The sequence below is a fragment of the Cavia porcellus genome, unplaced genomic scaffold (assembly GCF_034190915.1).
Source record: "Cavia porcellus strain 051 isolate PalLab524CR breed Dunkin Hartley unplaced genomic scaffold, mCavPor4.1 scaffold_4, whole genome shotgun sequence".
Taxonomy (NCBI): domain Eukaryota; kingdom Metazoa; phylum Chordata; class Mammalia; order Rodentia; family Caviidae; genus Cavia; species Cavia porcellus.
Window position 1 is genome coordinate 43,992,830 of NW_026947487.1, and position 19,868 is coordinate 44,012,697.

The 19,868-nt window shown below is 54.0% G+C and overlaps 2 protein-coding genes across 5 annotated transcripts in view; one reads left to right on the forward strand and one right to left on the reverse strand.

Moving 5' to 3' along the window:
* The window catches only part of Farp1 (FERM, ARH/RhoGEF and pleckstrin domain protein 1), a 251,129-nt gene extending 244,390 nt beyond the window's left edge, over positions 1-6,739 (forward strand). For all 3 annotated transcript variants that reach the window (XM_063246956.1, XM_063246958.1, XM_063246957.1), the window contains exons 22-27: positions 474-556; positions 638-750; positions 1,006-1,172; positions 3,965-4,072; positions 4,490-4,641; positions 5,357-6,739. In XM_063246956.1, coding sequence (XP_063103026.1) covers positions 474-556; positions 638-750; positions 1,006-1,172; positions 3,965-4,072; positions 4,490-4,641; positions 5,357-5,438 — 705 coding nt within the window. In that variant the 3' untranslated portion in view covers positions 5,439-6,739. The remainder of the gene's footprint in view (positions 1-473; positions 557-637; positions 751-1,005; positions 1,173-3,964; positions 4,073-4,489; positions 4,642-5,356) is intronic.
* A 526-nt stretch (positions 6,740-7,265) lies between these two features.
* Stk24 (serine/threonine kinase 24) overlaps positions 7,266-19,868 on the reverse strand; it is a 99,106-nt gene continuing 86,503 nt past the window's right edge. For both annotated transcript variants that reach the window (XM_005007157.3, XM_023560578.2), the window contains exons 6-11: positions 19,066-19,251; positions 17,282-17,427; positions 16,510-16,633; positions 15,479-15,547; positions 13,014-13,150; positions 7,266-10,094 (exon numbers count right to left, since the gene is read on the reverse strand). In XM_005007157.3, coding sequence (XP_005007214.2) covers positions 10,058-10,094; positions 13,014-13,150; positions 15,479-15,547; positions 16,510-16,633; positions 17,282-17,427; positions 19,066-19,251 — 699 coding nt within the window. In that variant the 3' untranslated portion in view covers positions 7,266-10,057. The remainder of the gene's footprint in view (positions 10,095-13,013; positions 13,151-15,478; positions 15,548-16,509; positions 16,634-17,281; positions 17,428-19,065; positions 19,252-19,868) is intronic.

Sequence of the window (19,868 nt, forward strand, 5' to 3'; positions counted from 1 at the left end):
GCTGAGACGGGCAGGAAGCGTGCGAGGGACAGGTGGCATTGCGGGGAGAGTGCTGACCTCCAGCCCTCCTGGCTGCCCCGGGAGAGCCAGGCTTCCAAAGCTGTCCTGTCGGGCCCCTGGGAACATGGATGCCAGGCGGAGGTCCCTTGTAGAATCAAGACCACTCCATGGCTGGTCTCAGGTCCCAGAGGACTGACATCCCCACACACAAGGAATAATAGCCCGCACTGCAGCCCGGGCAGCACGATGATGGCCCTGGCTTCTGCCCACTCCTCAGAGCCAGAGCGAAGTCTGTGTGCTCGGCGGCCTCCCAGCCTTCCCAGTGTCTGCCTTTCCCCTGGGGGTCCCCTCCCGGTCTCCAGGCCTCACTCTGCTCCATTTTCTGCCCACAGAGTGGCCCAGGTGCCACTCGGTGAGCGTCCGAAATGTGTCACACCACTGCACCCCAGTAATGTGTGTACTCTCACCCCCAGATCCAGGAGAGTGAGGATGAGTGGGGCGTCCCCCATTGCCTGACCCTGCGGGGCCAGCGCCAGTCGATCGTCGTGGCCGCCAGGTAACTCCGGGACCGACTCTTACCTGTCAGCTTGGACCCGCCGCAGGGGATCTGAAAGCTGACACCTGTCTCTGACTGTAGCTCTCGGGCCGAGATGGAGAAATGGCTAGAGGACATTCAGATGGCCATCGACCTGGCTGAGAAGAGCAGCGGACCCTCGGCCGAGGTCCTCGCCAGCAGCCCCCCTGACAACAGTGAGTGGCCCACCCAAGATGGTGGGGGCAGCATCTTAACTGCGTTTAAAACCCCTTCATGGGCAGGCCTCTCATCCACGGTCCACACTGGTGTTTAAGACTACAAAGCACCCAAGTGCTAGGTTCCATTCCTCCTTAGGGAAGCTTTAGTCCTGGCCCTAGGGAGGCTGAGGCAGGAGGGTTGCCTTAAATAGGAAAGGCTTTTGCCTCAGCCACAGAGAGGCTGTTAGGGATCCCTCTTGTCGCCTTCCACAGAGTCTCCCGATGAAGTCGCAACAGCTGACCAGGAGTCGGAGGACGACCTGAGCGCCTCCCGCACCTCACTGGAGCGCCAGACCCCTCACCGTGGCAACACAATGGTGCACGTGTGCTGGCATCGCAGCACCAGCGTCTCCATGGTGGACTTCAGCATTGCCGTGGAGGTACCTGCAGGGGCCCGGGGGGCAGCAACGATCGCCCTCTTCCCAGGGCCAGCCCGGGTGCCCACACTGGTACAGCCAGGTGGGCGTCGCCCTCCTGTCACTGCAAATGCAGCGCTCACATCCTACTTTCCAGAAAGTTCTGGGCCATGGAGGAGACCTGAGGGCCTGGCTAAGGACAGCCAGCTGGCTCCTGGGTCCTGTGGGCCTGGAGATGTGCTGGCATTGCCCGAGCTCTCCAGGAGTTTCTGGACTGTCCTCTAGAAGCGACCTTCACTCTTCCCCCACCTGCCACAAGTTTCAAGGTTCAGGAGCCCGAGAGGCAGGCTGTCCCCTTCCAAGCCAGCCTCTAGCGGGGCTCCGCCCACCCAGGTTGTGTGGCCTTCGTGCAAGTGTGTATGAGGCTTCGTGGTACACAGAGCTGGCTGCCCCTCTGCAGAGGACTGGGCTGCAGCGCTGGCTGGCTCTTTTCACCAGCACTAAGCAAGCCCAGGGTGAAAGTGCTCTTCTGGGGGAGAGAGAGCATGGTGACCCTACCTCTGGCGCAGCGTAAGGAGCCGCTTACGAGCCAGGGCACTACTGGGGGTGACAAACCTCTTTAAATCCCTGAGCCCGGGTGGGTTAAGGATGCAGTGGATACATCAGTCAAGGCTGGGGCGGCCTCTTCCTCTTCCCATCCCTGCTTTGGGTAGCAGTCTTCACACCCACCATCCCTTGGCAGCAGGTGACAGCCACCCCATGCCCCACCTCCATTGAGCTCTGCCAAGCAGTGGCCTTCTAGGATGTCTCTGTGTTGCCTTGGCATCCAAAGCCTCACATCTGACTCCCTGACCCTCAGGAGCGAGCCTGCAGGCACCGGGGGCTGCAGATGGGTTGAGCAGGGAAGAACTTGGGTTAAAAACCTGTAGAATCTGCTGGCCTGTCACCTGCACGTGTCCCTTTCTCAGACACAGTGCTTTGGGTGGCGTCTGAGGCACACCGCCTCACATACCAGATGTGTGATACTCGCTGGCCAGCCCTGAGCCACCAGCCTGGAGAGGACAGCTCCAGGGACAGTTCTGCTTCCTCCTGACCTGATGGCCTTTCTCTGTCCTGTACCCACTTTGGGCCCCTGCCTGTCCCCTGACTGACTGGGGGCTGGAAGTGAGGGAGGGAGCGTTTGGAGGGAGAAGCCTAGGGGCCATGGGAGTTCCACAGGGCAGGGGACTCGGGCCGCTGCGGAACAAGGACAGTGGTAGCTGGGTGTCCCAAGGAGGTGCCTGGGATAGAGGGCTTTGCCGGTGTCACTCTTAACACGGGCTCCTTGCCTCCAGGATGCAGTGGCAGTACCACAGGCAGCGACTGGCTCTGGGTGATACCAGCTCCTACTGGGAGCCCAGAGCCTTGCAGTTTGTCCCATGAGCCTGGTAAAGTTAGGGTGGGAGCTGCTGGCGGGGCCTGGGATGCCCTCTCCAGCCACCTGCAGGGCCCCTCTTGGCTCTGCAGGCTGCAGGCATGCCCAAGTCCAGTTCCACAGCCTCTCACCAGGCACAGCTCACTTCTACGGCCCCTGCCAGCCTGGAAGGCAGAAGCTCCTAAGTTTTCAACTTCAGCTGCTAACCAGTGGCCTTTGCTTACAGGTAGACTAAAAGACGTATTTAGTTGTGGCTAAGGAAAAAAAGATAAAATATGACAGGCTTTTTTTAGAGACAAGGTCTCGCTATGTAGTGCAGCTTGACCTTTGAATGTGCTTATGTAGCGCAGGCTGGCCTTGAACTTGCGGCAATCCCCTTGCCTCAGCCTCTTGAATGCTAGGATTGCAGGCGTGTGCCACCATACCTAGTCCAGCTGCATGGCTTTAATTACCTCTATAAGCCATGCAGGCATCACCACCATCCCTTCCCATCTCTTTGGAGCCCCCCAGTAATGTTATGTGACAGAAGGACTGAATGAATGACCACTTCTAATGAGACAAGTGTGGACAGGCCTCCCCTTGTCCTGTCAGAGCTGCAGAGGACATCTTCCTCTGTGCTGACCCTCTCCTCAGAGCTGCCTGTGTACACATCTGTCACAGCAGCTACCCCAGGTCTCGGCCTGATCCAGACATTTCCACACCCAAGATTAGGCAGAAGGGCTGAGGCACCAAGCAGGGGAGCGCAGCTTCTGGCCCTGGCCACTAGAGGGCAGCCAGGAGCTGCTTGTGAAATGATGACTATTTCTCACTGCCCTGGGCAGTGGATTGTCTTCTAGACTGGTCGGCTGAGAAGTGATTTACTCTGGAGGCCAAAATCCAGTGAATATGCGGACCACTTGAGCTCCCCTGAAACCCGTGGGGCCCCTGTCTTGCCTGTTCCTGCGTGTGTGATGACGCCCTTGGTGTTGCTATGCATGCATTCACTCCAGCTTCCGTCCACGATGCCCTGGGAGTCTTCTGTGGTCCTCACGTATCTTGGAGACAGGGTTCAGTTTACCCAGTGTGACCTCAATTTACCTGATTATACCTGTCACCACCCTACTTCCAAATGAGGCCACAGCCTGAACCCTCTTGAGGACAGGGATGGGAGAGGACATAATTTAATCTCTTAACAGGTGACAAAGAATTAGTCCAGTCAGGCTCATGATTCATTAGCTTTGCGTGCCAGGGGGCTCTAGCTTTTGAGCTTGGCGGTGCAGGAAGTCTGTTCTCAGAACAGGGCACTTCCTGTGCCCACCCCCGCAGAGCCTGGCCCGAGACGGCACTGGCCTGCCATGACCTGTGTCCCCCACAGCTGCAGGAGCCGGGGGTGTGCTGGTCCTGACCCCTGCCTGTCTTTCAGAACCAGCTGTCTGGGAACCTGCTGAGGAAATTCAAAAACAGCAACGGGTGGCAGAAGCTGTGGGTGGTGTTCACAAACTTCTGCCTGTTCTTCTACAAGTCACACCAGGTGAGTGGCCGGCAGAGGCCCGGGGTGACCGTGCACCCAGGGCAGAGTGGTGAAGCCCTGTGTCCCATGCGGCACCTGCGCTCTGGCAGGCAACAGCCTTGGAGGCCCAAAGGATCTCGCCCTTGAGCCAGCACTGCAGAACCCTGACGGGTGTAGGGTGTAGAGCAGCAGGTGTTGTGGGGTCCTGTGCAGCGAGGGGCGGCCATCTCCTGAAGGGCAGCCTTGCGAGGGCATCTAGACAGGAACAGGATGACACAGTGACTCACCTTGTGGCCTGGCCAGCTGTCTACAGTCTACTCCCTCCCAGACCCCAAACCTGCAGCTGGGACACACCTGGGCTCCCAGATACACTACTGGGAGTGGAGTCACAGCCAGACCCCAAGCTGCTGCTCCAGGATCACCCTGTGCCCCTTGCAGGACAATCATCCCCTTGCCAGCCTGCCTCTGCTGGGATACTCGCTCACCATCCCCTCAGAGGCCGAGAACATCCACAAGGACTACGTGTTCAAGCTGCACTTCAAGTCCCACGTGTACTACTTCAGGGCCGAAAGCGAGTACACGTTTGAGAGGTAGGTGTCCCCAGAAGTCCTGGAGTGTCCTCCCCTTCCTGCCTGAGGCTTAATGTGCCCAGTAAACCTGGAGCCTCTGCCCACTGCCAACACACACCTCAGCTGCCCCCTGGAGGCCAGCAGAGCCCAGAGTCCCTTCCCACCCAGTATGGTTAGCTTGGGCCACCACGGTAGCACGTAGGGCACGTGAAGGGGGACAGCTCAGCTCCTCTACGTGGTATGTGAAAGGCGCTTAATTTAGGTGCGAAGAGGGAAAAAGTGTCAGATGACTGATTCTGAGCTAGAGCTCGAGGGTGTTCCTAAAATTCAAGTAGAAAGTGCAAGCCTCTGGGAATTGCATTCCAGAGCAAACTCTGAAAGGTGTCCCCAGGGGACAGGGTCCTCAGGCTATAGAGCAGACAGGGCAGTGGTGACCCAAGACAGTAACTTGTCCTTCCTGGCATCAGCACCATAATGGTCTCCAAATCATTGGGCCCATTATGAGCTGCACACAATCCCTGTGAAATTCCCTGGCAAGGGACCTCAGTATAGTAAAAAAAAATCACATGACACCCACAACATACTGGTTCCTGGGCAGCACTGCTTGGAAAATGAGCCACAGGATCGTGACTCCCAGACCTGATCCTGGATGTGAACACATGGAGGGGGCAGGGCTTCACTTGAGCTGGCTGGATCCAACTTAGGTCCCATTGTCACCTGCTTCCTCCCCTTTCAGGTGGATGGAAGTCATCCGAAGTGCCACCAGCTCAGCCTCTCGGACCCACGTCCTGAGTCACAAAGAATCCCACGGGTACTGATGGCTGGACTTCGCCAGTTGGCGGGCTGCGGCTGCTTTACTGGAAGACATTTACCTTGCGTATGATGAACTCACTCCTGTCTGGACAAAACGTGGTTTTACAGCAACTCCCCGGTTCCCCTCCACAGGTCCCGACCTCGTCTTCTCCCAGTGTGTCATTGGGATGGGCCTGGGGGTCTGCCCGTCACTCCCCAGGGCTGTTCTTTAGCTTGTGCCAGTATTGAGACGTCGTCATTCAGAGAGTGCCAAATGACATTCTCTCCCTCACTGCTGCACCCGGAACAATGCAGTGCACACGCCTCCACCCCACCGGAGACAGGGCAAGTGCTCTTCTTTTTCCTAGAAAAAGGACTTTTACTGTTTTCATCCGTGCGCTACTGTCTTCAAAAACGGATTGTCCAGTGTTTGACACACATGGCGCGGTCTTAAACAAGAGATCATTTTCAGATTTCGGTTTTTTCAACGCTTTCTACTTTTATAATGGTGTGGAAGTTCCTAGGACTCAACTTTCCTTGACTAATAAGTGACCTGCAACACACTCCATTTGGCCGAGGGGTTTCTCACTCCCTTGTCACCAGACCGGCTTCTTGGTGGAAGTTGACCAAATCGTGGAAGTGATTACTATTTACAGACCGTGGAGGCTTATTATCCGTGAAGAGGCAGGAGCCCAGCACGGTGCCTGGGCTGCCGCTCGGTGCTGTGGGTGGTGGGGCCCTGGGGAGCTGTGGTATTTGCCGTCTGTCCCACACGCATGAGAACCTGTTTGTCACTGACCAGAGCCGTCTGTGCTGTTTCGTTGAGGGGGTTTGTGTGAGCTTTGTGGATGCAGAAGCATTGTACAGTCGTGGTACCTAGTGTCCTCCAGTAGTATCTATTGTGCCTGTGTCCCTCCTCTTTTTATACGCACCCCGCCCCGGCATAGGTATCAGCGGTGGGACACTGCACCACCGGGACAGTCACTCTTCACCGGGACCCAGCAGGCCCACAGATGGAAACCCCTCTGCCTGTCCTCTGGTGACTGTCATTCCCTTAGTGTTCTCGAGCCCTTTTAACTCAACTCGGCCAATTCAGCACAGTCCTCTCCCAGCACCCTGTGCCCCCAGCAGGGGATGTCCACCCAACCCGAGACACCAGTGTCGTGGAGCTGTGGCTGTTGTCCACGATTTTCCGATGAGATGAGGAGCTTGAGATGTGTTAATCATTTGCCTTACAATATGTACCAGATGGTTTTCAGTACTAACAAAAGGGAATAAAATACCTCACGCCACAACCCAGCATACTGAAGTTTTAAGGCAAAAGAAACAGCCTTGCCTTTGTCATTATTTGCATCGCTGTGGTGGGGGTGGGGACTGGGAGGGTGAGAAGGGTGGGCGCAAGGAGGGGACAGATGCTCCAGGACATCTAAGAAAGGATAGTGGGGGGGGGGGGGGCACAGCAGGAGAGCAAGGCATGGGGCAGAGTCCTGGGCAGACGAGGAATATACACGTGAGGGGAGGGAGCCCTGGGGAAGGGGCGCCCTCCTGTGGCGAGCTGCCCAGGGAAGGCCTTGGGGACCACAGTCCTCTCAGAAGCATCTCCCACTGGGGAAAATGCCCGGGACCCCAAGGTGGCTAAGCAGCTTCAGGAAAATGCTCCCCTCCAGAAGTCACTGAGCTCTGGAAGGCTTGGGGACAAGGTAGTGGTCTCACCTTGAGCATTTCTGGATGGTTTCTGCAGGTGACCAGCACCCCTTGTGGCCTCAAGAAAACTAAGTGAAAATAACATAGGAAACCCGCTAGGAAGGGACAGTGTCAGACACCCTGTACACACACGACACAGTGACAGGAAGAACCATTTTCGGAGAGCTTTATTGACCCTTGTACGACAGAGTACAAGTGCTCAGGAGCACGCCCTTCAAGGGCCCTCTGCCTTCATCACTGTATTTGGTAGCAGAAATACAGAAGCCATGGTTTTTTTAAGGAAGGAAATATAAAAATGCTTATAAACCAAGCACGTTTTGCCAAAGGAAAAGTACAAAATACTTCACAGAGAACCAAACTACACACTCGACAAGAGCAACTAGAGAACACGACTTTTGGAAGGCAGGTGGCACTTCGTTCCGCCAAGAGGCTAAGCCCGGCTGCGAGGTGGCCAAGGCATCCATCTGATGTCACCCCACTGGCCCACCTCACTGGGTCCAGCTAGCTGGCCACAAAGGACAACTTCAATGGCATAAACCACAGTTGAACTGCACACGGTCATCACAGGGCCACACTACTCAGCTTTCCCAGCTGGCTGCGTGAGCATGGGCCATGGCAGCTCAGGTGACAGCAAAGCCTTCTCTGCTGCAGGATGAAGATGCCAACTTGCTTGGCTAAGCAAGATGCTCCTCGAAGCATTTCAGTTGACTTGTGTGTCTACAGAAAGCAGCAACCCAGGAGAGACTGGACAGCAGGGTGAGCCACTCTTGAAGGCCAAGACAGCCATCATTATCACTGTGCATCTGCCAGAGCCAGTGAAATTCAGAAGGCTCGTCTGTGGCTTTTCTGGGGGTGGAACTATGCATCATCAACCTGGCCAGTGGCTTAGAGAACCCACTCATATTCATACCATGTGCTCAGTTAGGATCTATCCACTAGCACTCAGCAGTTACTAGAACCGAAGCATGGTTTCCAGGGCTGGGACAGAGCTCAGCGCTCGCTAGTTAGGTACGAAGCCCTGGCTCCGTCCATAGCACGCACAGGAGAAAAGGAGACTGGCTTCCATAGCAAAGGCATGTCGCCATCTCCCTGCACAGAGGGCAAGCTCCGTCCATCAGAAAAGCTGCTGCCTGCACCAGTGCTCTCACAGCGCAGCCAGGAACAGCGAGCTGAGTGGGTCTCTCCTGCAACAGCCAAAAGTGGCCTTCAGCTCAAGCTTCATACAAGGAATCATCAGTTCAGTTCTACTTGTCTCATAGGACTATGCAAACCAAATCCGCTTCCGATCAAATGTCGTCATTGAACACAGACTTACAAACCACAGACTTATAAACCAATCACAATACAGCCAGCCCCTACCCTTTCCAGCACCTCAGGCCAGGCCTGTCCTTGGCCCCTGTCCTCTACAGGTCCAGCCCACCAGCCTATGGCTGCGCTGACTTCCCAAGGCTCAGTAACTTCCTTGCCTCCCAAAACCTGTGTCCTACTGCTTAAGAACCAACAAGAGCTGACAGCAATGGACATCAAAAACTAGAAAATGCTACAAATACCTAAGTGAGATAGTCAAGAATTGCAACTAGAACCCTTTCCCATCCCAGAAACCCAGAGATGTGTCCCGCCTTGCCAAGCAATGCCCTGCAGCAAGTGAAGAAAAACAGACACCCTGGTCAACTGGAACCAAAGCCACCTGTTAAGGTCCCAGCAAGAGGTCCAGCAATTTCACAAACCGGCAACACCCAACCACATCTTCTCACTGACCAATCACGCAAGTTGCATAGGTTGCTGACCGGGACAATCAGCCTTCTCACATCCGCTGCTTCCCTGCAGCCTTCTGAGATGTCTCTGTCTCTCTGTCTCTCTGTCTGTCTCTCTCTCTCTCTCTCTCTCACACACACACATACACAGCAGACCTGTGCACTACAGAACTACAGAGGCATGTGTCAAGAAGAGTATGCAAAATAAGTGTTATAAAATTTATTCGTGAAGCATCCAGACACTTCTAGGTGGGCAAGATGATATGCAGACTCCACTACAAGGTGCAACGGAAAATCGTGTCGGAGAGGACAGGACACTGGGTGCAGACGGGCAGTGGCACAAATCCAAACAGAGGTGAGACGAGAGCGCTTCATCTGGGAGAAACTTAAAATAATTTAAAGCTTCATGAGGCAACAGATGATCCAATTTAAACACTAATAGTACCATCGATGAAAAAAGGAAATCAACTTCTAACGTGTACCAAAAGGGTGGAGGGCGAACGAGAGGAAATTTTGCATTTGTCGAGGTACAAAGAGGAGTGTTCATAAGAGGGGCATTCATTATTATTAATGGCAAACCCTGAAAATACAAAAGAAAACCCAAATCACTGGTCACAGAATTCAAAATTTACATGTAATAAAGGCAAGGCAATAGACTCAAGTTATGGCCTGTCGAATATTTACTCCACGGACATTATCTACAGAAGCACTTGGCCAGTATGTGCACAGTGATCCTTCTGCACGCCAGAGGGTTCTGTAAAAATGACACTATATACAAATCTGTACACCCATCCGCCAGGGCACGCCCCGGCCCCCGGGGGAGCGAGCACATAAAGCAGGATACCTGAGGTTTCGCATCTTCGGTTGCCTGATCAGAATCCCAAATATACATTTCAGGGTGGGTTTTTGTTTTTAAAGATAACTTTCCTTGAATATGTGCACTAATGGTTAAAATTAAAAAAACATTAAAAAAATAAAACCACCACTTGAAGGAGCTGACCCTCCCACCCCGCAGAGAGATTCCTGAGGCTCCAGTGCGGTGAGGCGGGCCATCCCTGGCCACGTCGCTGGTCACGCCCCTCGCTGGCGCCTCCTCGGCAGAGTCAGCAAAGGCTCTCAATGACTTTTTAAAAGAAGGAGGATGAAGAAGAAAACAGGAAAAACAAGACCCCGATGGCAAAGGAATTTCAGTGGGATGACGTTCCTCCGCCACTTAGAGAATATCTAGGGGAAAACAGAGACAGGAAATTAAATGAATAAATGTCGTTTCTCTAACCTTGTACAAAACTTCAAATCACAACCAAAGTCTTGGTTAAAAAAAAAAGACCAGTGCAGTAAATAGAAACACCTTAAAAAGCCCTATTTTTGACAACTGCTAATATCTAATGATACAGGAAAGCCCTGGGACCCAGCCCGCAGGGAAACCCTTTCTGGCCGCCAGAAGACTGACTCGGTCCCATGATCTACTTCTAGACTTGCCTCAGAAACAGCACCCCAGACGGAAATCCTGTATTTGCAGAGATGTCTCAGTAGTTTTTGAAACTATAAATATATAACAACTGTATTGCCCAGCCATAGTAAAATGGTTAAATTATAATTGAAAAATACATTAAATAATTATCTATAAGCAGTATGAAAAAGACACGCCAGTTAGTAAGTACATATAAAATGACAGGCACTACACCGTACAGTCTGTGTGCACAAATTCTTTATCATAAACACTATAGGAAAAAGTCATGAGCACTATAATTTGTAACTATCTAGGAAAACTGAGTGGTGTACATAAGTGTATACAACATCAGAAGGCAATGTATTAAAAAATGGTAAGGATAAAAATAGTTAGATAAACAGTGGGACTGCCAGGCATGGTGGTGTAAACCCAGAACTCCGGAGGCGGAGGCAGGAGGATCACTGTGAGTCGGAGGTCAGGCTGAACTACACAGTGAGACCCTGTCTCGCAAAAACAGTGGCACCAAGGGTTCTCATTTTTCAAAACTTCTATAGTGATATCCTGCTTCAGGACAGAAAGGAAGGTGCGGGTTTCCCCTCAGGGTCAAGACTCCCACAGCTGTCTGAAAACCAACTCCAAGCCCCATGGCCTGGAGATGGCTGAGGACACTTAGGAGACTCATCTCTGATGCTCCACCTCGAGTTCCCTGCGCCACCCAGGGGGAATGGAGACTGAACCTTCACACTGAGCTACAGCTCAGACAGTTCTTACTGTGAGACAGGATCTAGCTAGATCACTAACTTGCCCGGGCTGGGCTCAAACTTGGAACCTTCCTCCCTCCGCCTCCCAGAGTGCTGATTACAGACGGAAACCACTCCACCCAGCTAGAGATCCTCTTCGAAGGCGTTCAAAATACCCATACTGTCTCAGAGAGCAAATGGTTCCATAACTATTTAGAGAATTATAAATGACTCAGTCACAGGATGAACTCATGTCACATAAAAATGATCCCAACAGTAAGTCACACTAAGGCACAGAAAGGTCTGATAGTGTGTTAGCCAAGTGTCAGTTCTCTTCTGAAGGTGACCACCTGAGGTCGCTCATTTGGGAGTGAAGCTGGGATGAGGCTGGAGCAAAGGCCACACATCCCAAGGGGTCTCAGGTGCCCACTCCACACGGGAAAGTGGGTCTAAATCCAGGCTTAGTGTTTCTACTTTTTAAAGATATAGCTACTAAGATATTTTAAATTCAGAAAGATGAGCAGGGAGACGGGGCCCTAAAACAGGAAATGGGGGACTGAGCAGGCACAGAAACCAAGTCACAGAAATTCATCACTCCCAACAATTCCAGGTACTCCAGACTGTGTAGAAAACACCAGTCCTAGAAATGGCACTGCACAAAACCGAAAGCAAGATACCAGTAAGTTGCCCTAATTTCTGGGTTTAGCTGTGTTTACTGTGAGGCTCTTTAAATAAATGCCACTAGAAAAGGGTATGAAAAATACCTAGTGAGGGAAATCGAACAGTTTGCACCTGGAGTAAGCGTAAGGATGACTTGTAAAATTCCACTTTCCTTTATTTCTGTGATTTGTTATAAGGCTTTTGGTATCAAGAGGGTGGCAGAAAGAGATCAAAGACCACTGACTCCTTCGATCGCCTCAAAATTGAAGCAGCCAGGCAAACAGTGCTTAGTTTCTATCCTAAGCCTGAAAATCTTACAGTGACCCTAACCGAGGCGGGAGAATAGAGCTTGGGTGTCAGGACTACGCTTTTCATTAGAAGCCCAGGCAGAGGGGCTCACACCAGGCAGCCCGAGCAATCCCCACCTGCTGATGACCACTGGCCAAAGTGACCCCACACACCCCAATAGCCGGTTGTGTCAGTCCAGCTGCCATCTCAGGAGACAGGAACTGCAGAGGCTGGGCCACTCTCTGGACACCTGAGTACAAACTCCAACACCATGGCTGAGGGCGTCCCTGGTGACTGCGCACCCAGAGTCACAGGCTATGGAATGCATGGCTCATTGCCAGACTGAGTGACAGCAGTGACCTGAAGAGGGCAATGTGGGTGACACTTCACACAGAAACTCAGAAGGAGCTCTAATTGCTCGGCCGGAAGTATGGGCAGCCAAAGCAACCAGGCCAGGGCATGGCATGCTAGTGACACTCCCAGGGTGGACTCTGGGCTGCTGCAGAAGGGACTTGCCACTCTTAGGTTGGTGGAGGTCACCACTGCCAGTGCCTCCAGCACTCTGGGCACCAAACCTTAAAGCCTACAACCCAGTGGACGGTTATGTGCATTTGGTTAAGGCCTTGACTCGTTGGGTTTTAACAAACAGACTGCGTCCCTAAGAGCAGGTAGTTAAATCATCCCATATTTCTTTCTTTCTTTTTTTTTTGTGTGTCTTTTTATCGGTACCGGGGATCGAACTCATGACTGCCTGCTTGCAAGGCAGGTGCTTATGCCGCTGAGCTAAATCCCCAGCCCCATCACCCCATATTTCTGTGGCCAAGAGAATGTGCAAGGTTCTGCTCTGTTTCAGAGCTCCCCAACTCACACAGTCCACCCTTTCGGTGTACCCAGGTCAGGACAGCTCCGCTCACTGGAGTCTGTCCCAACTGGGAGACACCAGGAACAGCCCAAGGAAGTGGCGAGGCAACCCACGCAGCTGCCCCGGGGGCCCTGTGTCCTTACCTCTGCAACCGCTGCACAAGCTGGGCCACCATGGTGTCGGAGATGCCGGGGCAGGCCTCCTCCGCCAGGTAGATGGCGCCGCGCAGCTCCTCTATGGACCCCAGGTTTCCCCCACATGCCTGACTCTTCTCCTTCAGCTGAAAACACAGGAAGGACAGTGTGACCCACGTGCACAGACCCTGGGGTAAGACATGTGTCACCCCAGCACCATTCAGGTCCCAGAGACCCAGAGCCACCAGATCATTACCCCGGGTCCCCAGCAAGGAACTCTAGAGAGCAGCCAGTGACTCTTCCAGCCCATGACAGGGGACGTCGGCTCCACATGCACCCTTCCTCCATGCTGGCCCGGGACGGCGCGTCCTGGGGTTCCTGTCTCCACCACAGCCTTACTGTTACTCCAGGAAAGCCACTTCCAAGTCCACCAGAAACTGCTCTGGTGTGACACTGTTGTAGCAGAGTAGTCTGTGCTCAACTCGTGGTGTCAATGGCTTGGCTCTGGTTCCAGCAACCACCCCCGGGACCAGCACGCTGTCAGGATGCCCCTCACACAGTCCTTAGTTCTGGGACCTGCAGCACCCGTCCTTTGCTCCCACAGAAACCAGTGTCCTAGGCACCTCCTCCCTCAACCCCAGGTCAACCCCAGGCCTCTGTCCAGCACACACCCAACAGAGGAATGTGGCTCACATCAAGAGCCGGACAGCTTGTGATCCCACACCCTCCCAGGGACTCGGGTAGCAGCTGCAAAGGTGACAGCCACCAAGGGCCCCTCCAGATCCCCCTCCTCCACTTTGTCTCTGTCATCTGTCAGGACACTCTGCTTTGGCTCTGCAGCATGTTAGGACTTCGTGTCATCGTCAACAGACCAGTGTCGCTGTGAAAGGGACAGCTTCTCCCCCTGCTGGAAGGACCGGACAGGAACCCAGGATGCCTGGAATACTGTCTGGAATACTGTCTGTCACAGGCTGCAATACTGATGACCTTGAGGCTCTCTTCTACACCCCGTCACTCACCAGCACGGCACCTCCAGGCCAGAGAGCGATCTGTACTCACCACCCCAACCCACCCTTATCCACACCTGTGTCTCAAAGCAGGACAGGGGTAGGGGGGTAGAGGAGCCCTGGGAAGTCCCCTGGCTCAAGGGCAGTCGGACAATGAGTGACAGCAACACCTGTCTCCCACCACCCTCATGTACACACACGGGGTAATAAGCCTGGCAGTGAGCTCTGAGGACTGTCCTCTAAATCCTGCCTATTACACACTTCAAATGCCAGGTCACAATGTATTATCAGTAACACACACACACACACACACACACACACACACACACACACACACGCACGCACGGAAGGAAGGCAGCTTGTGAGTTCACGTGTTTACTTTGCAGACAACCGATACTTCTGCGTTAGGATTCATCTGAGGAAGTACCAGGTAATGATCTCAAGAGCTTCTTTTAAAGCCCAGTACATTACAGTTTTGGGCAAATGAAAAATACACGTGCCCTTTCCCCTAGTTCCCAACCAATCCTATTAACACGGCAGACGGCAGGTCACAGGACAGCAGCCCGAAGCTGGAAAGCCATGAGGCTCCAGGCAACACACTCAAGGCCACAAGGGTGTCTGGGGGAAAGCCACAGGTGCCCAGGAGGTGGCCGCAGCGAGAGCCAAGAGAGCAGCACAGCCTGCCCAGCCAGCCTAGTCAGCACCCCTCCATCCGAGACCAGCGAGTTCACCCCATGTGATGCCGCACCTCTCTGGTGCCAGCCACCAGGAGGAAGATAGGGGCCTGGGAGGGGACACTGTGACTTGGGCAGCCTGAGTGTGAGCCCCAAGCAAAGCTGCACAGAGAGGTGGGGATCACCTCACACAGATGTGGGGGTGACTTCTGTCAATCATCCTCAAGGCAGCCTAAGCCAGGAAAGGACCTGCAAGAACGCACACACACCAGGACACACCCACACACATACATAGCTGCCACAGGCCAGGCCCCTGCGGGATGACATGAACTCTGCAGGAGCTCACAGGTCATAGGAGACTATCATGGTACAAGGAAAACCCAGAGACCCTAGAAATCAGGGCCCCCTTAAAAAATGGAACTACTTTGAACATAACTAGGAATTTGCCTGAGCCCGAGATTGGGACGCACTCACCAGGTTTCAGAGGTACCCATACCCCTTAACTGAATGTCACCCTGGAAACACAGGGCTTACGGCTAGGTCACCAAGGCCATTGACACCATGGGCATCTTCGGGGAAGATGTGACAGAAAACAGCCACCAGGGGAGGCTGGAGTAGGCTGTCAGTGCCAGAGGCCAGCAGCCTGCTGTGGGCCCAGTGCAGACTCGCCAAGTGGTGCCTGCCAGCTGCTGTCCTGTCCCCCAGCTTTACTGACAATGTCCCACAGCAGCAGGGCCCTGCTCCCTTCTCTCCACCCCCTGCAGCTCTCCAGCAAACCTGCCTGGCATCTTACCTCTGCAAACAGGGGAGAGATAATTGTCGATAAACACTGAGAGAAAGGCCTCTTTGGGATGTCTTTCATCTGGGGGAGGAAAAGGAAGGTCATCAGAAACAGGGACTGCCACAGCGGCCTTGACCCACAGGGTTCCCAAGTGGTTCACAGACTGATGCTGAGGACATATCCTGCTTGAGGGCCCCTGGCTTCCACAAGCGACAAGGTTTCATCTGCAATAACCAATGAAACCCACCTGGCAGGAACCCAGTGCCTGGATCCCATGCAGGAAGGGAGGGGTCGGCATACCAGCTGCTCCATTGCACTGTGTGGAGGGGTTCTGCTGGCTGGACCCTGGCATGTGTGAGGCTCCGGCCTCAATTCTCAACACCCACCCCACCCCCTAAATAAGTAAAACTATAGCTTTTGTAATTTTGGTTTTTTGGTGGTGGTGGTGGTACTAGGGTTTGAACTTGGGGCCTTTGTACTAACCTACATTCCTAGCCTTTCCTTCCTTTCTCTCTTGGAGACAAAGTCTCACCATGTCAATACTTTGAGCAACTCAAGGTTGGGCCCAATCTTGAGATCTTCCTGCTTCAGCATCCCAGAGTGCTAGGATTACGTGTGTGCACTGTCATGCCCAGTGGCTTTTTCATAAATTTAAATAGCCATGAAATTAACTAATCCAAATAAAGTGAAGTGATATACATGAAGTACCAAAAGCAGTGCATTCATTTATACAGTCCTTAAATAAAGCTCTGAAGTGACAGCATGGTATCCACACAACCCTCACATGCAAACAGACAAGGTCCCCCAAAGGTAGCCACAGTCATTGCATACGTGAAACTGTGCCCCAAGGAGCAATTGTCATTGGCTAAAGGTTACAGGTCCTGCTGGGTGTGGCCTCAGGGGAGAGGGTACCAAACTCTCCGGTCTGAACCCTCAGGTAATCAGAGAACTGAACACCAGCCTATTACCCCCAAGGGCAAACCCCCCAACCTGGGCTGCCTGTGGGGCAGGGACTCAAACCTGCCAGTGCGCCGAGACCGTACCTTACTTCTTTCCAACTCCGAGGGCTGGAGAGCTCCGTTCTCGAGATTCTTGGGGTCCTTCTCTCGGATGGTGAAGATCCAGTCCCCAGCGTCGTTGCCTCCAGATGCCTGGCCATCTGTCTCCCTGGACAGACATCGCAGCCACTCGGTCAGTGACATGGCTGCTTCTGATCCCTGGCTCCCTCCTCTCATCCCCACGCAGGGCCCCAGCTTTGCCCATGGGGACCCGACTGTGGGTCCTGGAGCTTCCAGCTGCACCTTGGAGTGCAGCGCCCCAGCCTCTGCCTGCCCGAGGAGGGAGCTGCTCAACCCCCGTCTGTCAGCTGCTCCCCAGGGCCTCAGTTTCTCTCCCCGGTGCCTCTTCCAGCCAAAGCTGGAGCTCTCTTGCTCCCTGCTCCCCGTCCTCCCCTCCTGCCACACCCACCTCCCCACTCTGCTCCTGTCCATCTGCCTTCCACCTCCAGCTGTCACCAGCCCTTGTCCCCCACACAACCTGGTTTAAGAGGCGCCTGCTCAATCCTGGGCCTGTGCTGAGCTCCTCAGTCCCCATGTCCCCTCCCACCCATCAGCTGTGCTTGTCCCACCTGCATGGCCTCCCTGGCTGTCCCCAGAGCACAAGGAAGACCCGGCCACGTGGATGGCAGGGAAGCTCCCAGCCACGGAAGACTCTCTAACAGCCACATGGAATGCAGCGCAGGTATCACTGTGGCCTTGAGCATCTAAACACAAACAAAAAACTTCGCCCTACGCCGCTGAGAACCGTGGGACTCACGTGTCCGAGTCCTCGGAGCTAGAGTCGTCATGGCTCTGCTCCGCCTTCCACCTCTTGAACCTGTCGATGAGCTCGGTCAGGTACGACGTCTTCTTCGCATTGCGAATGATAAACTTGTGCTTCAGCAACTCCTTCGCTGTGGGTCTCTGCAGAGGGGGAGGCAGAGGTCACTCACCCCACCCAGGAGGAGGTGCCTCCCTCAAAACCCCACAGCAGTGCTTCCCAGAGGTCAGGGCCCTGCTTCGGTCCCAGGCTCACTGAAGGACAAGTCACTGTACTCCCGCCTGGGACGCTGGACAGAGCTGGGGGAGGGGGTGACACTTGTTTCCTCGCCAGGAAGCATCAGTCAAAGCAAGAGGCCCCACCACACACCCGTGAGGGACCCGGAGGGATGCCTAGGAGAGCCACCTCTGGGCCTCCAAGGCAGACGGGAGAAGACAAGCATGTCCTCTTCTCAGGAGACTGTCTGTCTATGCCCTGGCTAACAACCCGAGACAACGCAATGAGCATGCTCATCTGCACTCCTCTGACAGAAACAGGGAGAAACCCCCAGGGACTCTCGAGTGGGAGAACACCCCACACCCACTCCCTATCACTAGCACTCCTCGCCTGTCCCCATTCTTGTGAATGAGCTGGGCACTTCACCCCCACATAGGGAGAGCCTGGCGGAGGGGCTCACTCTGAGCTCAGGACACCCTGAGCTCAGCCAAGGGCTTGGCCCTCGAGGGCAGCCAACATGGGCCACTGCAGCAGCCAGACTGCCCAGGAAATACAGCATGGCCCGACCTGGAACTGCCAGCAGGTCACACTGCATTCCTGCTCACCTGAGGAAGAAGAGGCAGCAAGTTCCTCAAGTGCATGTGTGTGTAAATGGGGTCCCCCGGGGTGAGCATCCCGCCCCTGTCCCTAGGGGGCTGCTCTCCCCAGCTCCACTCTGTTGTTCTCCAAAGCCTGGCCAAGGTGGTGGGGAAGGTGTGTCCTGAGGAATGAGCCAGTTCTGGAAATGAGCTTTAAACGGATGGTGCGCAGGCACACGGATGTGTCCCCCTGGTGCTAGAGACATCGCTGTGCAAGGCAGAGCACTGGCGGGGAGCAGAACCACCGCCTGGTGCAGGGAGCCCATGTGTGGAAAATGCCCTACTCCGCACCTCACACCCTTGCCAGAACCGGCAGCCCTGTAGGGCCACTAAGCTCTTTAAAAAGTCATCGCCCTGAGAAACAGAGTTAAAGGTTGAGACAGGGCAAGGGTCAGCCTGGTCTTCAGCTAACTGCCCTAAAACTCGGGCACAAAACAAGGACAGGTCGTGTGGTGCTACATCCAACACCAAAATAGACGTCGTTCAGAGAATGCCCTAATTTGGGGAGAAAAATGAGGTAAAGCTATGGGGTCACCCAGGATCTGCCACCGTGAATAAACCATGCAGTGGAGGGTGGGGAGAGGTGGGGCCGCCCTGGTGCCTAGTGCACATCTGCCTCCCAGAAACAACATGGCTACCATGGCCCCCGCCACTATGACCCATTCTGAGTTCACAGCCTGAGCTCACGCACAGTGGAAACAGAGGATCCCCATGGTATTAAGGAACTCTTCATGAAGTGAGAGAAATCTAAGAGAAAATAAGTAGCTTTTTTATCCTTGAAAATTAAATGAAGACAAAAGCATCTTTGTAGGTCGAAGAATTCAAACTCATTCAGAGAAAAAAAAAAGAGACCATGAAAGCAGCTGAATGGATCCCAAAGGGGCACCCCAGAAACCCAGCCACACCCCAAGAGGAGTATAGACTCACAAAGCTTGGCTCCTTATTCAAACAGGCCTCCACGAACTCCTTGAGGGGCTTGCTGTAGCTGCCCTCCAGCGTTGGGGGGTTGTTCTTTGGAATGAGGAATAGAACCTTCATGGGATGCAGCTCAGAATGGGGCGGCTCCCCACGTGCCAGCTCTATGGCCGTGATGCCCAGGGACCAGATGTCTGCCTGCAATGACAAGGCACCATTACTCATTCAATCAACACACTTCAAAAAAAAAAAAAAAACGTATGCCTCTCAGGGCACCTCTAAGCTTTCAGGAAAGACCATCACTCACTGATAGTAAGAAACAAAGCCTTGCTACAATTTCTAAATAGGTGGCAACTCTGCTGAACATGGTGCACTCTACCCCGACAAGGGCCTTGGGACCGCTCTACAGCAGGCGCTGTTGCCGCACCAGGGAAGGGCTGGGAAGGCCTGGAGACAGGGGCAGGCGTGACAGAAAGGAGCAAGGAACAGCTGGGGCGAGGAGGTGATTTTGGAGTCACCACTCGCCCCACAAAAAGCTTAGCACCAATCACAGCTGTGGAGTTGGGCGGCACCTTGGTCTCCAAGACCTGGGCTCAGACGTGGCCTCCACAGTCAATGTCCTGTGATGCCAGACACAGCAGCTGGCCTCCACCTCCTTTCCTCATCTGTGGGGCAGGGGAGGCTGGCTGCGCCAGGAACCTGGTACAGTGCCTGGAACCTGAGAGGCACCAGTGTTGAGAACCTTTAAACATACAGATGATCAATTCAGCAACTGGGAACGCTGAGCCACACGGCTAAGTTTACTTGTTGCTGTG